The sequence below is a fragment of the Bombina bombina genome, chromosome 6 (assembly GCF_027579735.1).
Source record: "Bombina bombina isolate aBomBom1 chromosome 6, aBomBom1.pri, whole genome shotgun sequence".
Classification (NCBI taxonomy): domain Eukaryota; kingdom Metazoa; phylum Chordata; class Amphibia; order Anura; family Bombinatoridae; genus Bombina; species Bombina bombina.
The window spans coordinates 36,976,943-36,996,112 of record NC_069504.1 but is presented as its reverse complement, the minus strand read 5'-3'; the positions used below and the strand labels follow the sequence as shown (position 1 = coordinate 36,996,112).

Genomic DNA, 19,170 nt, shown 5'->3' with positions numbered 1-19,170 from the left:
TCAAATTTTAAGGTAAGAAAAAAATTGATTTATTCATATGCATTATCCCAAATATGAAACTGACTGTCTGAAATAAGGAATGTTGAACATCCTGAGTCAAGGCAAATAAATGTTTGAATACATATATTTAGAACTTTATAAAAAAGTGCCCAACCATAGCTTAGTGTGTCACAGAAAATAAGACTTACTTACCCCAGGACACTCATCTACATGTTGTAGAAAGCCAAACCAGTACTGAAACGAAAATCAGCAGAGGTAATGGTATATAAATAAGAGTATATCGTCGATCTGAAAAGGGAGGTAAGAGATGAATCTCTACGACCGATAACAGAGAACCTATGAAATAGACCCCGTAGAAGGAGATCATTGAATTCAAATAGGCAATACTCTCTTCACATCCCTCTGACATTCACTGCACGCTGAGAGGAAAACCGGGCTCCAACCTGCTGCGGAGCGCATATCAACGTAGAATCTAGCACAAACTTACTTCACCACCTCCATAGGAGGCAAAGTTTGTAAAACTGATTTGTGGGTGTGGTGAGGGGTGTATTTATAGGCATTTTGAGGTTTGGGAAACTTTGCCCCTCCTGGTAGGAATGTATATCCCATACGTCACTAGCTCATGGACTCTTGCTAATTGCATGAAAGAAACAAGAGTTTAATAAACTAAACACTGAAACTTAAAATCTGTGTTAAACAAAATTAACTCAGTGAATCAAAGGATATAGTCTTATATGTAGAGGACTTTCCAATATCCACTCCATTGGTGGCCTCAGACGATAAAGGAGATAAAAACTATATATAGTGAAGATCAAATTAATGCAGGAAACCAACGTTTCCGATGGAGGAAAACGTCCGTCAGAGTAGAACATTGGTTTTAAAAGGACTATTACATCACAAGAGGCGGTTAACTAATCTGCAGTAACATTAAAGCTGGTTCCAATGAATAATGATGAGTGTGTCAGCGTTTTCTTCTGTAAAGCCAGTGTGCTAGTCCTTAAATGCCTTTATGTTGTGTTGTCCTGTTATTTTAATAAATTTTTTTAATCATACACCTATATTACTGAGAGCTCAGATATAGCTCTCTAAAATGTGAGTAAAATCCTATTGTGTTTGGGTTTCCTGCCTTAATGGTGCTTCACTATGTAGTTTTTATCTACTTTATCTTCTGAGGCCACCAACAAAGTCAGGCACTGATAGGACAAGAAGGTCTAGCTTGTAATTGGCGTTCAGAATCGTCCCAAAGGGTGTTCAATGGGGTTGAGGTGAGGGAACAGGGAACTCTAGTCCCTCCACAAACAAACTTGTCAAACCAGGTCTTCATGGACCTCACTTTGTGCAGAGAAACACTCATGCTGGAATAGGAAAGGACCTTCCAAAAAATGTTGAGAAGCATAACCTTAGGTAGTAAATCAAGAACTGCCCATTCAACTGGGGTAATAGGCAAAAAAAAAAAAAAATAGTTTTAATGTGAGCTTCTCAAGGAATGCTTCCCATAGGGTTTCATAGGGAGCAATAGGATTACAGACTAAAATATTTAATTTAGAAGCAGTTTTGTTCCATAATGAAAAATATTTATTAGAAATCATTTTAAAACTGACTGAACATTGACACCTCAATAGGTAAATACTAACGCGTTTTACACCTCCCTTTGTGCTTCCCTTACTATGATATAATAGTCTTGTGGTAGCAGTAAGAATTGTTATATACTAGTTCATTTAGACTTTGCTACTCTTAGCTAATATCTAAACATAACCAAATGAGGTAACAATATTCAGTGCACGGCTGCATGCTATGTCGCCTATGAAGCCACTAAATGGTCCCTGCACGCTTATATGGTTGTACGCACCTGTAGTAGTTTGGTTTGAAAGGCCCATTCTTGTTGAGCCCAAGATACTTGGCCTGCTCATCCGACAGCTCCGTCAGGTGGGCATCAAAGGTAGGCAGGTGGAGACTGGCCACATACTCATCTAGGAGTGAAACCCCCCCCCATAAATTTATAAATTTATGCTTACCAGATAAATTCCTTTCCTTCCTGGCAGGGAGAGTCCACAACTTAATTCCTTACTGTTGGGAAATACAACACCTGGCCACCAGGAGGAGGAAAAGACACCCCAGTCAAAGGCTTAAATATCCTTCCCACTTCCCCTATCCCCCAGTCATTCTGCCGAGGGAACAAGGAAAAGTAGGAGAAACATCAGGGTATAAAGGTGCCAAAAGAAATATAAAAAGTAAAAAAGGAGCCGCCCATCAAAAACAAATAACGGCAGGGTCGTGGACTCTCCCTGCCAGGAAGGAAAGGAATTTCTCTGGTAAGCATAATTTGTGTTTTCCTTCCATAGGGCAGGGAGAGTCCACGACCTTCTTCCTTACTGTTAGGAAAACTATACCCAAGCTCCAGAGGACACTGACTGAATCACTGAGGAAACAGGAAGAAAAAAAAAAAAAAAAAAGAGGCAGGCCCTATTCTGAGGGCACCACAGCCTGCAAAACTTTTCTCCCAAAAGCTGCTTCAGCCAAAGCAAACACATCAAACTTGTAAAATTTAGAAAAAGTATGTAAGGAGGACCAGGTAGCTGCCTTGCAAATCTGATCCATTGAGGCTTCGTTCTTAAAAGCCCAAGAGGAAGCCACTGCTCTAGTGGAGTGAGCCGTTATCCTCTCAGGAGGCTGTCGTCCCGCTGTTTCATAAGCCATAAGTCTTAGTAGCCTTCTGCCCTTACGCTTCCCCGTATAGATGACAAACATGAACCACATCTAGATTGTGAAGCAAACGTTCCTTCGCTGATTAATGTTACGATTCGACACCACCTTAGGGAGGAACCCTAGTTTTGTGCGTAAAACCACCTTCCCAGCATGAAAAACCAGATCACATTGCAAAGAAGAAATGTCAAAAACTCTGTGCACAGAGGCAATAGCCAACAAAAAAGGAACCTTCCAAGATAACAATTTAATGTCAACAGCATGCATAGGCTCAAACAGAGCCTGCTGCAAAACACTAAGAACAAGATTGAGACTCCAAGGTGGAGCCCCAGATCTAAACACAGGTCTGATCCTAGATAGAGCCTTAACAAAGGACTGCACATCCGGAAGCTTGGCCAATATTTTGTGCAGTAGCACCGACAGGGGCTATATCTGTCCCTTTAGGGATCTAGCAGATAAACCCTTCTCCAGTCCATCCTGGAGAAAAGATAAAATTCTGGCAACCTTAACCTTATGCCAGGAAAAGTCATGCTCTTCACACCAGTACAAATAAGTCCTCCACACTTTATGGTAGATACGAGGAGTAACTGGCTTATGAGCTTGAACCAGTGTCGATAATACTCTCAGAAAACCCTCTCTTGGCTAAGACTAAGCTTTCAATCTCCACGCAGTCAGCCTCAGAGAATCTAGATTTTGATGAGGACATCCCCACCAGATCCGCAAACCTCGTCCTTTGCGGCCACGACAGAGCATTTAGAATCACTGATGCTCGCTACCATATGAGGGAGAAGCGGTAATGGAGGAAAAAGATATGAGTCTGAACCTCCATGGTACTGATAGGGCATCTATCAGTTCTGCCTGAGGATCCCTCGACCCTGACCCGTACCTGGGTAGCTTGGTATTGAAGTGGGATGCCATGAGATCTATCTCCGGCGTCCCCCACTCACATATCTCTGCAAACACCTCGGAGTGGAGAGACCATTCCTCTGGGTGAAAAGATTGCCTGCTGAGAAGTCCGCTTCCCAGTTGTCCATACCCGGAATGTGGATCGCTGACAGTGTAGATCTGTGAGACTCCGCCCACTCTAGTATCTGAGATACTTCTCTCATTGCCAAGGAACTTCTTGTTCCCCCAGATGGTTTATGTAGGCAATATATTGTCTGATTGGAATCTGATAAACTCGGACGAACCCAGAAGGGGCCAAGCCTTCAAGGCCTTGGAAATTGCCCGGAGTTCCAAAATATTGATCGGAAGGGAGAACTCCTCCCGAGTCCACAGACCCTGTGTCTTCTTGGCACCCCAAACGGCTCCCCAGGCAGAAAGGCTTGCATCCGTAGTCACAATCTCCCAGGAAGATCTCAAAAAGCACGTGCCTTAGGACAGATCTGGACAGAGCCATCAGGAGAGTAAGTCTCTCGATAGGCTGCCCAGCACGATCTGTTGAGACAGATCAGAATTGTCGCCGTTCCATTGTCTCTGCATGCATAGTTGTAAGGGTCTTAGATGGAATCTGGCAAAAGGAATGATGTCCATGCAGGACACCATGAGTCCGATTACCTCCATACACTGAGCCACTGAGGGTCTCTAGGAGGCCTGGACGGCAAGACATGCAGATGTTAGCTTGCAACGTCTCTGATCTGAGGAATATTCTCATGGATATGGAGTCTATTATAGTTCCCAGGAAATTCACCCTTGTACTTGGAGTAAGAGAACTCTTTTCCAAGTTTATCTTTCATCCATGTAATCGAAGACGATTGAGAAGAAATTCAGAATGTTCTTCCGCTAGACGAAAAGATGGTGCCTGTACCAAGATATCGTCCAGGTAAGGCGCTACTGCAATACCTTGTGTTCTGGTAAAGGCTATAAGAGCTCCCAGAACCTTCAAAAATATCCTTAGAGCAGTAGCTAGGCCAAACAGAAGAGCTATTAACTGGAAGTGCTGGTCCAGAAAAGCAAACCTCAGGAACTGAAAATGTTCCCTGTGTATCGGGACGTGAAGGTATGCATCCTTCAGGTCTATTGTGGTCATAAACTGTCCTTTCTGAACAAGAGGAAGGATTGACCAAATTGTCTCCATCTTGAAAGAGGGAACACTCAAACTTGTTTAGGCACTTTAGGTCCAGAATTGGACAAAAGCTCCCTCCTTATTTGGAACCACGAAAAGGTTTGAATAAAACCCCAAAGCTCTTTCTGCTGTAGGTATTGGGACAATTACTCCTAGAGAGGAGAGATCCTGTACGCAACCTAAGAAGGCAGCCCTCTTTTCTGGTCTTGTAGACAGACTGGAGAGTAGGAATCTGACCCTGGGCAGATGAGACTTGAATCCTATCCTGTATCCTTGAGATACAATCTCCAGTACCCAAGGATCCTCTACATCCTGGAACCAAGCGTCTGAAAAAAAATAGACCGTCTGCCCCCTACTCGATCCGATCGACGAGTCTCCACCTCAATAAGCTCCGACAGAGTGTCGCACCAGTAGGTAGCTGCTTCAGCAACCGTGGCCGCCGGTTGAAATAAAAACCCTGTATGTTGAAACATCTTCCTCAGAATGGTTTCCATTTTCTTATCCATAGGCTCTCTGAAAGAGGAACTATCCTCCAGTGGTATAGTAGTATGCTTAGCCAGCATAGAAATAGTGCCATCCACTTTAGGGATGGAGCCCCATAAGTCTAATTGAGAGTCCGGGAATCATTTTTTAAAAGTAGACGAGGGGGGAAAAGAAGTTCCTATTCTTTCCCATTCGTTAACAAATAATGTTCGCCATCTTAACTGCCACAGGAAAAGTCAGAGTGACCTTCCTGTCTTCATAAATCCTGTCTAATTTAGGGATCTTAGGTTCCTAAGGGAGAGTAGAATAGACAGAACCTTCTTTAATAAAAAACGCAGATGCTCAATTTTAAATCTAAAGGAGGGTTCCTCCACAGAAGGAGGTTTAGAAACTGAAGACTACGACTCAAAGTTCACCCTCTGAGGCTACAGAGGTTAATTCATACTCGGATAGCTGGGACTTAATAGCTAATTTAGGAGAACTAGGTTTAACCTTTCTCTTGAGTTTATTAGAGCAAGGTAAGGCACTCAGGGCCGCAGACACCGCCGATTGTAACTGCGCAGTAAAATCCACAGGAAAAAAGCCCCCTCCAGATGGAGGATTAGTTGTGCTGCGGGGAACTGCATGTGGAGTGGGTAGGGTAGTAATCTCTCAGGATCCAGATTCCTGAGAGATAGACAGCTCAGAGGGTCTAATAGCGCTATGAGTATTAGCAGGCTTGTCTCCCCCTTCTTAGACTTTAGAACAGTGCTTAGGCAAATGGAACAAAATTAAGCAGACGGGCAAATCACGGCCTCCTCACAATATAAACAGGAATTATTATTCAGTACAGAAGGAGCGGAACCTTCTAATGTAATATAAGAGTCCTCCATAGCTAGGATATATTCACAGAAGGACAGTCAAAAAGTAAACACTTTATTAAAAAAAAAAAACGGCACCTTTATAATCCCAATGGCTGGGGCACTCACCACCTCCTAGACCCAGACAGCTAACAGAGAAAACGCTCTCCTAGGAGCAATGTTCGTAGTAAGATCGAAGAAAAGACCACACCCGGTCACGTAAAGCGTAGGATAGGACTTCCCCTGCTATGAAAAAGGCTCCAAGCTATTATGCGCTGTGCAACACACCAAACGAAAGTGAAACCTGTTTGTTCTAAGGTAAAAGCACACAGTCTATGAGCCCCAAAAAACTCACATAAAAGCAGTTATAAATAACCCCTTGCTGTTCAAATAATTTCCCTGAAGGACATATTAACCCTTGGATCCTATTGAGGCATAAAGGAGTCACACTGTGACCCTGTATAGCAATGTATATATAAAACAATCTTACCTCCAGGATCCATGCTGTGGAACAGGCACAGCCTCTCAAGTGTGACAGTCTTGCAGCGACGCCTCTGACATGGACTTGTGTGTGTAACAGTAAGCAAACTCGTTAACACTGATTGCTCGGGAGCCGTTAGTCGGCAGTCTGGATGGGTTCGCAGAAAATCTTTCCCTGCATCTCCAGACTGTATGCCGTTTTAAATGGATAACGAATAAAGTGTATTTTTTATATATATATATATATATAAATATATATATAATTGGATAACGAATAAAGTGTATTATATATAACGAATAAAGTGTATTATATATAACGAATAAAGTGTATTATATATAACGAATAAAGTGTATTTTTTATATATATACACATACATACATACACTTTTTGGGACTATTTGTTTGCACTCATACCTTATTAGGGGCAATGAGGAGCCCCGCAGTTTTTGTTCCAGTATGTTACGGCAAGAGTAAACAGTAGGTACACAGTATAGAGCCTGTTTTGGAAGCCAAAAGGTAGCGGTGTGTGGAAACGAAGATACGTGTTGTCCACGTCACATCCGGAAAGAAGTCCTGCACTCACGAGTGGCAACACCGGAGAGGAGAGAGGTGGATGGTCGCGTCTTTAGCATGGTCCTCGTCCTTTCAGAATCCTGGTCAACCGTCCATGGATAAAGTGGCTGTGTCCGCCCGTTGCTTTAAGGTAAAAAAGGGTATTGTTGAGTAGCAGGTGACGCTGATAACGGACTGAGTTTTGTTTCCTACCGCTTTAATCCGTATGGCTTTGCATACACAGATTATACTACAAGCGTTATTTTATTTTATTATCTCCAGACTCTAACTTTCATCAATACTTTCACTGAGAGGTTGACATGACTACTTAAAACTCCAGTCCTTTTTTTGAAGGGAACATACCCATTACAGGACTATACAAATCTTCTGACAATTCTCTGCCACCTCCTATAGTCCTATATATTCTTTGACGAAAGGCAAAGAATGACTGGGGGATAAGGGAAGTGGAAGGGATATTTAAGCCTTTGGCTGGGGTGTCTTTGCCTCCTCCTGGTGGCCAGGTGTTGTATTTCCCAACAGTAAGGAATGTGGACTCTCCCTGCCTTATAGAAGGAAAATCATTATTTGTAAATCACATACGGAAATTGCTGGGCAGAACTGCTGGCTCCCATTAATCAGTTTTAACAGTTCATGCCTTGCAAGGTGCCTGCTTGCTGGCAAATGTCATCAGTACCTTATATCACAGGCGATTCCCCTCCCACTTACCCATTTTCTTAGGCAGCAGGTAGACATCTTGTTTGTATCGTCCTTCGGGAGCATTGTAAAGTTCTATTAGTGCCAACGCCTGCAATAAATAAAGAGAAATATTTTCAAAAAGGAAAACATCTTACTTCTGAAATCTCTCATCACTTTTAATGCTCAACCCATCGGTCTGTTGAGTAAACATAGGTTCAAAATAGGAATGTTACCTACATGGCAAAAAAGCAGCAGGAATCTTGCAATAGCACTATTGCCCGCATAACCCCCCATTAACCCCTTTGATGCTAGAAAACAAAATGTATGCTTACCTGATAAATTTCTTTCTTTCCGGATATGGTGAGTCCACGGAGTCCTCAATTACTGTTGGGTATATCACTCCTGGCCAGCAGGAGGAGGCAAAGAGCACCACAGCAAAGCTGTTAAAGTATCACTCCCCTCCCACAATCCCCAGTCATTCGACTAAAGAAAAATGGAGAAAAGGAGTAACAAGGTGTAGAGGTGCCTGAAGTTTAGTAAAAAAAACAAAAACTAAAAAAAACGGCGGGCCGTGGACCTACCATAGCCGGAAAGAAAGAAATTTATCAGGTAAGCATAAATTTTGTTTTCTTTCCTAAAATATGGTGAGTCCATTACTGTTGGGAACTAATACACAAGCTAAAGGACAAGGACGACTAGGGAGGGACAAGACAGATATACAGTACCTAAATGGAAGGCACCACTGCTTTAAAAACCTTTCTCCCAAAAGAAGCCTCACCGAAGCAAAAGTATCAAATTTATAAAATTTGGAAAAAGTATGCAAAGAGGACCAAGTTGCCGCCTTGCATATCTGTTCCACAGAAGCTTCATTTTTGAAAGCCAAGTGGAGTGAACAGTGATTCTCTCAGGAGGCTGCTGTCGAGCAGTCTCATACGCCAAACAAATTATACTTCTCAACCAAAGAGAACGTTTTCCAGAAATACAAACCAACAATGAAGAAGACTGGCGAAAATCCTTAGTCACCTGCAAATAGAATTTAAGAGCATGCACAACATCCAGATTGTGCAACAAACGTTCCTTATGAGACGGATTAGGACACAGAGAAGGAACAACAATTTCCTGATTAATATTTCTATCCAAAACAACCTTAGGAAGAAAACCAAACTTGGTACGAAGAACTGCCTTATCTGCATGAAATATGAGATAAGGAGAATCACACTGCAAAGCTGAGAGTTCTGAAACCCTCCGAGCAGAAGAGATAGAGGTAAGAAACAAAACCTTCCAAGATAACTTAATATCTATGGAATGCAATGGCTCGAATGGAGCCTGTTGCAAAACTTTAAGAACAAGGTTAAAGCTCCAAGGTGGAGCAACAGATTTTAACACAAGCTTGATTCTGACCAAGGCCTGACAAAAAGATTGCAAATCTGGCGCGTCCGCCAGATGCTTGTGCAGCAAAAGAGATAGAGCAGAAAAAAAAATTTATGCTTACCTGATAAAATTTGTTTATTTTTAGACACGATGAGTCCACGGATCATCATCCTTACTTATGGGATTTCACCTACTGGTCAGCAGGAGGAGGCAAAGAGCACCACAGCAGAGCTGCTATATATAGCTCCTCCCTTCCCTCCCACTCCAGTCATTCGACTGAAGTTAGGAAGAGAAAGGAAAAGCCAAGGTGCAGAGGTGTATGAAATTTACATAAAAGAACAACCTGTCTTAAAGGGACACTGACCCCAAATGTGTTCATTTGTAATTCAGAAAGAGCATGCATTTTTAAGCAACTTTATAATTTACTCATATTATCAATTTTTCTTCGTTCTCTTGCTATCATTATTTGAAAAAGAAGGCATCTAAGCTTTTTTTGCTTCAGTACTCTGGACAGCACTTTTTTATTGGTGGATGAATTTATCCACCAATCAGCAAGGACAACCCAGATTGTTCACCAAAAATGGGCCGGCATCTAAACTACATTCTTGCATTTCAAATAAAGATACCAAGAGAATGAAGAACATTTGATAATAGGAGTAAATTCGAAATTTGCATAAAATTTCCTGCTCAATCTGAATCACGAAATTAAATTTTTGGGTACAGTGTCCCTTTAAGAGAACAGGGCGGGCCGTGGACTCATCGTGTCTAAAAAGAAACAAATTTATCAGGTAAGCATGCATTTTCTTTTCTTTTTAAAGACACGATGAGTACACGGATCATCATCCTTACTTGTGGGATACAATACCATAGCTAGAGTACACGGATGATAAGGGAGGGACAAGATAGGGAACCTAAACGGAAGGCACCACTGCTTGAAGAACCTTTCTCTCAAAAGCAGCCTCAGCCGAGGCAAAAGTATTAAATTTGTAAAATTTAGAAAAAAAGTGTGAAGAGAGGACCAAGTTGCAGCCTTGCAAATCTTTTCTACAGAACCTTCATTTTTGAATGCTCATGAGGAAGCAACAGACCTAGTGGAATGAGCCTTAACTCTTTCAGGAGGCTGCTGTCCAGCAGTCTCATATGCAAAGCGGATGATACTCTTCAACCAAAAAGAAAGAGGTAGCCGTAGCTTTCTGACCCTTATGTTTTCCTGAGAAAATTACAAACAGAGAAGAAGACTGACAAAAGTCTTTAGTTGCTTGTAAGTAAAACTATAAAACACGGACTACGTCCCAATTGTGCAGAAGACGTTCTTTCTGAGAAGAAGGATTAGGACACAAGGAAGGAACAACAATCTCCTGATTAATATTCCTGTCTGAAACTACCTTAGGAAGGAACCCTAGTTTAGTACGCAAGACTACCTTATCGGAATGGAAAATAAGGTAAGGTGAATTGTATTGCAATGCCGAAAGCTCAGACACTCTTCGAGCTGAAGAAATGGCAACAAGAAATAAAACTTTCCAAGATAACAACTTAATATCTAAGGAATGCATAGGCTCAAACGGAGCCCCTTGAAGAACTTTAAGAACTAAATTCAGCCTCCATGGAGGAGTAATTGGCTTGAACACAGGCCTGATCCTAACCAAGGCCTGACAAAAGGATTGAACATGTGGGACATCTGCCAGACGTTTGTGTAACAAAATAGATAAGGCAGAGTTCTGACCCTTTAGGGAACTCGCCGATAAAACATTCTCCAATCCTTCTAGGAGAAAAGACAAAATTCTGGGAATCCTAACTCTACTCCATGAGTAGCCCTTGGATTCACACCAATAAAGATATTTACGCCATATCTTATGGTAAATCTTTCTAGTTACAGGCTTACGCGCCTGAATCAAGGTCTCTATGACCGAATCAGAAAACCCCCGCTTGGATAGGATTAAGCGTTCAATCTCCAAGCAGTCAGCTTCAGAGAAATTAGATTTGGATGAAGGAAGGGTCCTTGAATGAGAAGATCCTTCCTCAATGGCAGTCTCCAAGGTGGCAGGGATGACACGTCGACCAGATCGGCATACCAAATCCTGCGAGGCCACGCAGGAGCAATGAGAATCACTCATGCCCTCTCCTGTTTGATTCGAGCAATGACCCGAGGAAGAAGAGCAAACAGGGGGAAAAGATATGCTAGGCTAAAGGACCACGGAACTGCTAGAGCATCTATCAGTTCCGCCTGGGGATCCCTGGACCTCTATCCATATCTCGGGAGCTTGGCATTCTGACGAGATGCCATGAGATCTAACTCCGGCCGACCCCATTTGAGAATCAGGTTGGAGAATACTTCTGGATGGAGTTCCCACTCTCCCGGATGAAAGGTCTGCCTGCTCAGAAAGTCAGCTTCCCAGTTGTCCACCCCTGGGATGTGGATCGCTGACAGCAAGAATGGGCCTCCGCCCACCGGATTATCTTGGCTACCTCGGTCATCGCTAAGGAACTCTTCGTTCCTCCTTGATGATTGATGTAAGCCACTGTCGTTATGTTGTCCGACTGGAATCTGATGAACTGGGCTGAAGCCAACTGAGGCCAGGCCAGAAGAGCATTGAAGATCGCTCTCAGTTCCAGGATGTTTATAGGAAGAACAGACTCTGCCTGAGTCCACACTCCCTGAGCCTTTAGGGAACCCCAGACAGCTCCCCACCCTAGAAGGCTGGCATCTGTTGTCACAATCACCCAGGACGGTCTGCGAAAGCATGTTCCCTGGGATAGATGATCCAGAGACAACCACCATTGAAGTGAGAACCTTGTCTCCTGTTCCAGAGTTATTTGAGGAGACAAGTCTGCATAATCTCCATTCCACTGCCTGAGCATGTTTAACTGCAGAGGTCGGAGGTGAAACGGAGCAAACGGGATGATGTCCATTGCCGCCACCATCAATCCGATTACTTCCATACACTGGGCCACTGACGGCCGAGGATTGGACTGAAGGGCTTCACAGGTATCTAGAATCTTTGATTTCCTGACTTCTGTCAGAAAAATCCTCAGATATAGAATCGATTAGAGTTCCCAAGAAAGTCACCCTTGTCTTCGGGATTAAGGAACTCTTTTGCAGATTTACCTTCCACCCGTGAGTTCTCAGGAAGGATAGTACAAGGTCGGTATGAGACCTTGCTTGTTGACAAGATGGCGCCTGGATTAGAATGTCGTCCAGATAAGGCGCCACCGCAATGCCCCGTGGTCTTAGAACCGCCAGCAAAGACCCCAGAACATTTGTGAAAATTCTGGGTGCCGTGGACAGCCCGAAAGGAAGAGCCACGAACTGAAAGTGTTTGTCCAGAAAGGCAAACCTTAGAAACTTGTGATGATGTCTGTGGATAGGAACATGTAGATATGCATCCTATAAGTCCAGTGTCATAAATTGACCCTGCTGGATCAATGGAAGAATGGTACGAATAGTTTCCATCTCGAATGATGGAACTCTGAGAAACTTGTTTAGACTCTTGAGGTCTAATATAGGTCTGAAGGTTCCCTCTTTTTTGGGAACCACAGATTTGAATAAAAACCCTGCCCCTGTTCTGGAACAGGAACAATTACTCCCAGGAAGGAGAGGTCTCTTACACAATGTAAGAATGCCTCTTTTTTTAATCTGGTTTGCAGATAATCTTGAAAGAAGAAATCTTCCTCTGGGAGGAAAATTCTTGAATTCCAGTTTGTATCCCTGAGACACTATTTCTACCGCCCAGGAATCCTGAACATCCCGAACCCAAGCCTGAATGAAGAACGAGAGCCTGCCCCCTACCAAATCCGGTCCCGGATTGGGGGCATGCCCTTCATGCTGTTTTGGAATCAACAGCAGGCTTCTTGGATTGTTTACCCTTGTTCCAAGACTGGTTTCGTCTCCAGGTAGACTTAGATTGCGAATAGTTCCCTTCCTGTTTAGAGGAGGAAGAGAAAGAATTCCCCTTGAAATTTCCCCCAGGACCTTTGAGAAAATGCTGGGAGCTGTGGCCAGGCCGAATGGAAGAGCCACAAACTGAAAGTGTTTGTCCAGAAAATTTGTGATGATCCCTGTGAATGGGAACATGAAGGTACGCATACTTCAGGTTTATGGTCATCATGAACTGACCCTCTTGCACTTCCAACGAAAGAATGGAACGTTTAGTTTCCATTTTGAAGGATGGCACTCAGAGAAACTTGTTTAGACACTTTAGATCTAGAATAGGTCTGAAAGTTCCCTCTTTTTTGGGAACCACGAACAGATTGGAATAGAACGCTAGACCCTGTTCCTGTACTGGAACTGGAACTATCACTCCCAGGAGGGAAAGATCCTGAACACATTTCAAGAACATCTCTCTTTTTATCTGGTTTGCAGATAATCTTGAGAGGTGAAACCTGCCCCTGGAAGGAAAGTCTTGAATTCTAATTTGTAACCCTGGGATACTATGTCCACGGCCCAAGGATCTGGAGCATCTCGTATCCATGCTTGAGAGAACTGAGAAAGTCTGCCCCCCACACGATACCGGATCAGGGGCAACCCCTTCATGCTGACTTAGATTCAGCTGCGGGCTTCTTAGATTGCTTCCCCTTATTCTAAGACTGATTGGGTTTCCAAGAAGGCTTGGACTGATCCTGCTTGGCAGAGGAGGGGGAAGACTTACCTCTGAAGTCACGAAGGGAACGAAAATTACTCTGACGTCCTTTCGGTCTATTCTTCTGTTCTTGTGTCAGAAAGGACTCTTTACCACCCGTGATGTTGGAAATAATTTCTGCCAAACCAGGTCTTACCCTTGTAAGGAATCGTCAAAAGTTTTGACTTGGATGAAACATCCGCTGACCAAAATTTTAGCCATAACGATCTACGTGCCAATACAGCGAAACTAGATATTTTGGCTCCTAACTTAATGACCTGCAAAGAAGCGTCAGTAATAAAGGTTTTTCCAATTCCAGAGTAATTTCCATAGCCCGGTCTGGCACAGGAAACACCTCCACAGAAGAAGGGAACATCAAAGTATCTATTTAATTTACTAGATTTCTTAGAATTGACAACGACAGGAGTATCGGAGTCATCCAGGGTAGCCAAAACCTCCTTTACCAAAACACGAAGGTGTTCAAGCGCAAACCTGTAGGATACAACTTCAGTATCAGAAGAAGGAATAACATTATCCGAATCGGAGATTTCACCCTCAGAGGCTACCGACGTATCTTCCTCTTCCGATTTATGAGAAAGAGTGACTTGGTTAGCCGGAACAGGATCGGAAACCTTACTCTCTGATTCTTTGATTTTCCTCTTGCGTCTTCCCTGAAGAAAGGGAATGCCAGCTAACACCTCAGATACCGCAGAGCAAAAAAACTCCTCCAGGAGATTGTGAGGAACCACAACGCACTGCATGTGACGCCGTTAAGGCTTGTGGCGTTTGAGGAGAAAGCTACGGCATTGCCTGAGCAGCATCAACCGGAGAGAGTGGTTGCTCAGCATTAAAAAGCCTGTCTTTAAACATTAATGTTTAAGGAGGAGGAGAACAAAAAGGCAAAGGGGGGTTCAACTTGGTTATTCACACAAAGCTTGCATGCAACAGGGGGCAATAAGTCCATATTACAGTCAAATTAACAGTGAGCAAAAAAAAAAAAAAAAAAAAAAAAAAAAACATTTTCTTTAAAACTGTACCTTTAAGATATCAGTTCCCAAAAGAATCAAAGACTCATCCCGTTTCTAAATGCAATTTAATAGGAAAGACAATTATGTGGCAATACCACCTTCACCAAGGAGGAATAAACACAAACACCTCTACACCTCAGCGTTCTTACTGAGGTACCTACCTGCCCCCTCTGCACTCCGGAGTGGAAAAGTGACTTAAACTCCTTCACTTGATCGCAGAATCTCTGGAGATTTCCGCAGAGCAAATTAACGATCTGTTGGAAGCTGCAACACTTTAGTATAAAGAAACGCACGCTTTTAGACAGAAGAACTGCCAGAGAAAAAGTATCCGCCTCCCTTCTTGTCAGAGGTGGTCCCAAATAACGATTGGAAATTACAGTCCAACTCTAAACCAGATACCTCCGAGTAATGTAATAAAATCAAACACACAATCACCCATCCGACCCAACCGGATATGTAGTGAAGTTAAACGCACTGAGCCACCAATTAACACACTCTCAAATGTCACCGGCAGTGCTTGCTTCCTGCCATAAAAGCCTGTTTGTCATCTCAGGCATGTAACCCCAGAACCAGTGCAGCTCCTGATTTAGTGCCAGTGATCTTTTCAAAGGAAGACAAAAAATTAGCACTTACCTGCACCTTTGGCTGTCCGGCAGGACGACAGCTCACCCGGCATGAGAGGAAGCCACACCTCACAGAGACCTGTGAAAACAAGAAAGGACAGTAAACCTACTCTGGCTTTCTATATAAGGGCAGTAACCTGTTAAGAAATCGCAGTGAGGCCCACCTCACAAGTTCCTAACTGCTTGAAAGCTACCACTGCCCTACTGAAGAGACTGACGTGGAGTACAGCTAAACCCAATCTTAGGAGGAAAGATCTCTGGTCTTCAAAATAATACACTTGATTGAAGAAATTCTTATTCAGACACCAAAACTTCACCTCCTCCTTGCACCGAAGGCAAAGAAAATGACTGGGGATTGTGGGAGGGGAGTGATACTTAACAGCTTTGCTGTGGTGCTCTTTGCCTCCAGGAGTGATATTCCCAAAAGTAATTGAGGACTCCGTGGACTCACCATATCTTAGGAAAGAAAAGGGTTTTGTACTGCACTGCAGCCCCCTCTAGCATCAAACTGGTTAATCTAATAAAGTAACAATGTTATCACTAAACATGGTGGCCAGTAACATTCTCAGAGAGGGATATCAATGGGTAGCGAGACCTTGGTGCAGTTGTAACTGCTGGAAATTCCAGCCATAAGTTTGTATGTTTTGAGCCCATGATACTAAAATTGCTTTTCTTACGGGAAACGCTGAACTAAAATTCTCACCCATGACTATCAAGTTTGGGAAATTCCTGGTTAACAGGACAATCTACTTCCGAATTTTTATTGTTTAAAAAGATAGATTCCCCAGTTTTGCATAACCAACATAGTTATATTAATATAATTTTCATCTCAGTGATTACCTTGTATCTAAGCCTCTGCAGACTGCCCCCTTATTTCAGTTAATTTGAAAGACTTGCATTTTAGCCAACCAGTGTCGACTCATAACTCCACGGAAGTGAGCACACTTACCTATATGGCACACATGAACTAGTGCTGTCTAACTGTGAAAAGCTGTCAAAATGCATAAAAGGCGTCCTTCAAGGTCTTATAAATTAGCATATGAGGGCACTGTATGGGATCGGATTATGTCCCAGCAGATAAGTATATATCGGTCTCACATTACATAAGTGACTACAACTAAAGGATCTGTGATGAATGGATTCGTAAATGCACCTTCACTGTGTTAAGTATCAACATTCTGTTTGCTTTCTTAGCAAGATCACTCACCTGTGTGGTCGCAGTGATGGACAACACAAAGGTTGGGACAGTGGAGCAGCTTAAGTTCAGTAGACGTCCCTGCAAGGACAATAAAGAGTCTGAAGAGAACATATGTATAGCTCACACAACAGCGGCCTATGTAAGCAAACGTGAGGACGTCACAAGCAACACTGGAAATATAAGATATTACCAAAAGGGCAAGAAGCTAACATATAAAGTGACGTGAGGTTCAGTTTCCTTGTGTAAGTAAAAAAAGAAGGTTGTAAAAGGGCTTGAAAATCTCAAAAGCCACTCCTAACAGTAACAGTTTGGAGGAGAGAGCGAGAAAGCAAGAAAGAGAGAGAAAGCGAGAGAGAAAGAGAGAGAAAGCGAGAGAGAGAGAGAGAGAGAGAGAAAGTGAAAGGGAGAAAGCGATAGAGAAAGCGAGAGAGCGAGGAGGTGTATATATACTTGTAAAGTTCCCGCCCCCTCCATTCTCACAAAAGGAACAAAGCAGGGTACAAGGTTCAGTACCTCGGCCAGCAGAACTATTCTCTTGCCATCTGGGAAGATCACATGATCCACTTGAGACCGGACTCGCTCCCAGGTCAGCTCAGGGGTGCGCAGACTGGCCTGAAACACACAGGAATTACATGTGAGATACCAGGCAAGCACTGAGGTCATCTAGTGACACAGACGTGTCACTTGTTCATTATAACTACAGCTCCTAACTTGCATGTGGTATGGAGCTCTCGAGTGTAGGACACCATAAGGCAATAAACTAATAAAATGGAAATTAAAACTAACAGGAAATGAATGTTTGTGCACAATGTACACTCAATGGTCATTTACTAACTGGTTAATAAGGACAACTCCTATATTTGCACTGATGGATACCAGGCTACCATAAGATAAGTCTTGCAGTAAACTCGCACATTATACGAGTGAAATGTATTCAAATGCATTAACACTTTGCGTGCTGCTACTGTTTATTATTATTATTGTTATTAAAAGGCTGCAATCTGGAGTATTCAAGCCAATGCCATTTTATCGAAACCTGTATTATTTTGTAGTATCTCATCTACATGAAGCAGGGTTAGGATTGTGAATCTCAGAATAATTGCTGCTATAAACAAAAGATGTATTAGGTTTTTATATTTGTATCACTTGCTTGTTCCCATTCATGATCTGCTTCTTATCTAGTACGTAAAGACCTGACACTCGCACTTATGGCAGGACTACGTCTCCTCACGCTCCCCTACTGTGATCTACACTCATCAGACACTGAACCTGAGGGCTCATCCCTTGCGCTACAAGCTTTCCCTCATTCTAACCTCTTACCACATCTATCTCTGTATTGGAATGTCCCATGTTGCACACAATGCAGCCGTTCTTCATGCGGTCGAGGTGTTCTCTTGTCACCACATTCTTGTTACCTGAAAAGTGTTTAAAGCATTAATCTTCTGATCACGTACTAAGGGGCTGGCACAGCCATCACACCGCACATCACTCACCTGTGCACGTGATGACAATGTCCACTTGTCGGATGACCTCATTTAGTTTGACAAGCCTGAAACCGTCCATGCTGCAAGACAAAGGGAGGCAGGTAATGTCTGAGGCTAGTACCTTGGTGCACACAGCTCCAACCAGCAGTAGAGATAGATGCCTGCTGACTTCTTGCTACCTCTACGTAACTCACCAGGCTTGCAGTGCACAGATGGGGTCGATTTCGGTCACGTAAACGATGGAACCCATAGCTTTTAGAGCTGCACAGCAGCCTTTGCCCACCTGTGTGAGGGGAAATCATATTAGATTCTTAAAGGAACAGAACATGTCCCTACAAAATAAATGTGCCATTAAAAGTTAACAAAAACAAATCCACAACACACATCCCAATTTAAACTGGTTGAAAACAAAGGCACTGTCACATTTAGCAGTACTCACACAACTGAACCTGCAACATATGGCTGGTTAGACCCTGCACACAGCCCCATAACCACACACCAGTCACACTATACACACCTGTACCCGCAACGCTGGGCCAGTCAGACATCATATACATACCCGTAACCTCAACGCCTGACCAGTCACACACTATACACACACCTGTACCCGCAACGTTGGGCCAGTCAGACATCATATAAACACCTGGACAGTGAGACCCAGTACACACAACCTCACCCTGAACAACTGGTCAGTCACACCGCATACACAAACTGGTACACACCTTGCCTGGCAAGTCACACTCCATACAAAAAACTTGTACTCACACTGCCTGGCCAGTCAGACCTCTGGCTGTTCAGACCCCGTACACACACACCATACCTGCAACACCTGGCCAGTCACACACTGCACCCACCCTCCAACACATGGCTAGTCACACTCATTACACCCCCCCACCCCGTTGCTCAACGCCTGGTCAATCACACTCATACCTGCAATGCCTGGCCAGTCACAACCATTACACACACCTGTGTCTGCAACACAATCCCCTGTACCCACAACAGTCACACTACACACATAGCTGTACCCGAGCA

The 19,170-nt window shown here is 43.3% G+C and overlaps 1 protein-coding gene across 6 annotated transcripts in view; it reads right to left on the bottom strand.

The window, feature by feature from the left end:
- Positions 1–19,170, bottom strand: part of AHCYL2 (adenosylhomocysteinase like 2) — a 272,274-nt gene that overhangs the window by 17,368 nt on the left and 235,736 nt on the right. For all 6 annotated transcript variants that reach the window (XM_053716364.1, XM_053716366.1, XM_053716365.1 and 3 more), the window contains exons 10-16: positions 18,333–18,421; positions 18,148–18,218; positions 17,975–18,069; positions 17,168–17,266; positions 16,664–16,732; positions 7,849–7,927; positions 1,850–1,970 (exon numbers count right to left, since the gene is read on the bottom strand). In XM_053716364.1, coding sequence (XP_053572339.1) covers positions 1,850–1,970; positions 7,849–7,927; positions 16,664–16,732; positions 17,168–17,266; positions 17,975–18,069; positions 18,148–18,218; positions 18,333–18,421 — 623 coding nt within the window. The remainder of the gene's footprint in view (positions 1–1,849; positions 1,971–7,848; positions 7,928–16,663; positions 16,733–17,167; positions 17,267–17,974; positions 18,070–18,147; positions 18,219–18,332; positions 18,422–19,170) is intronic.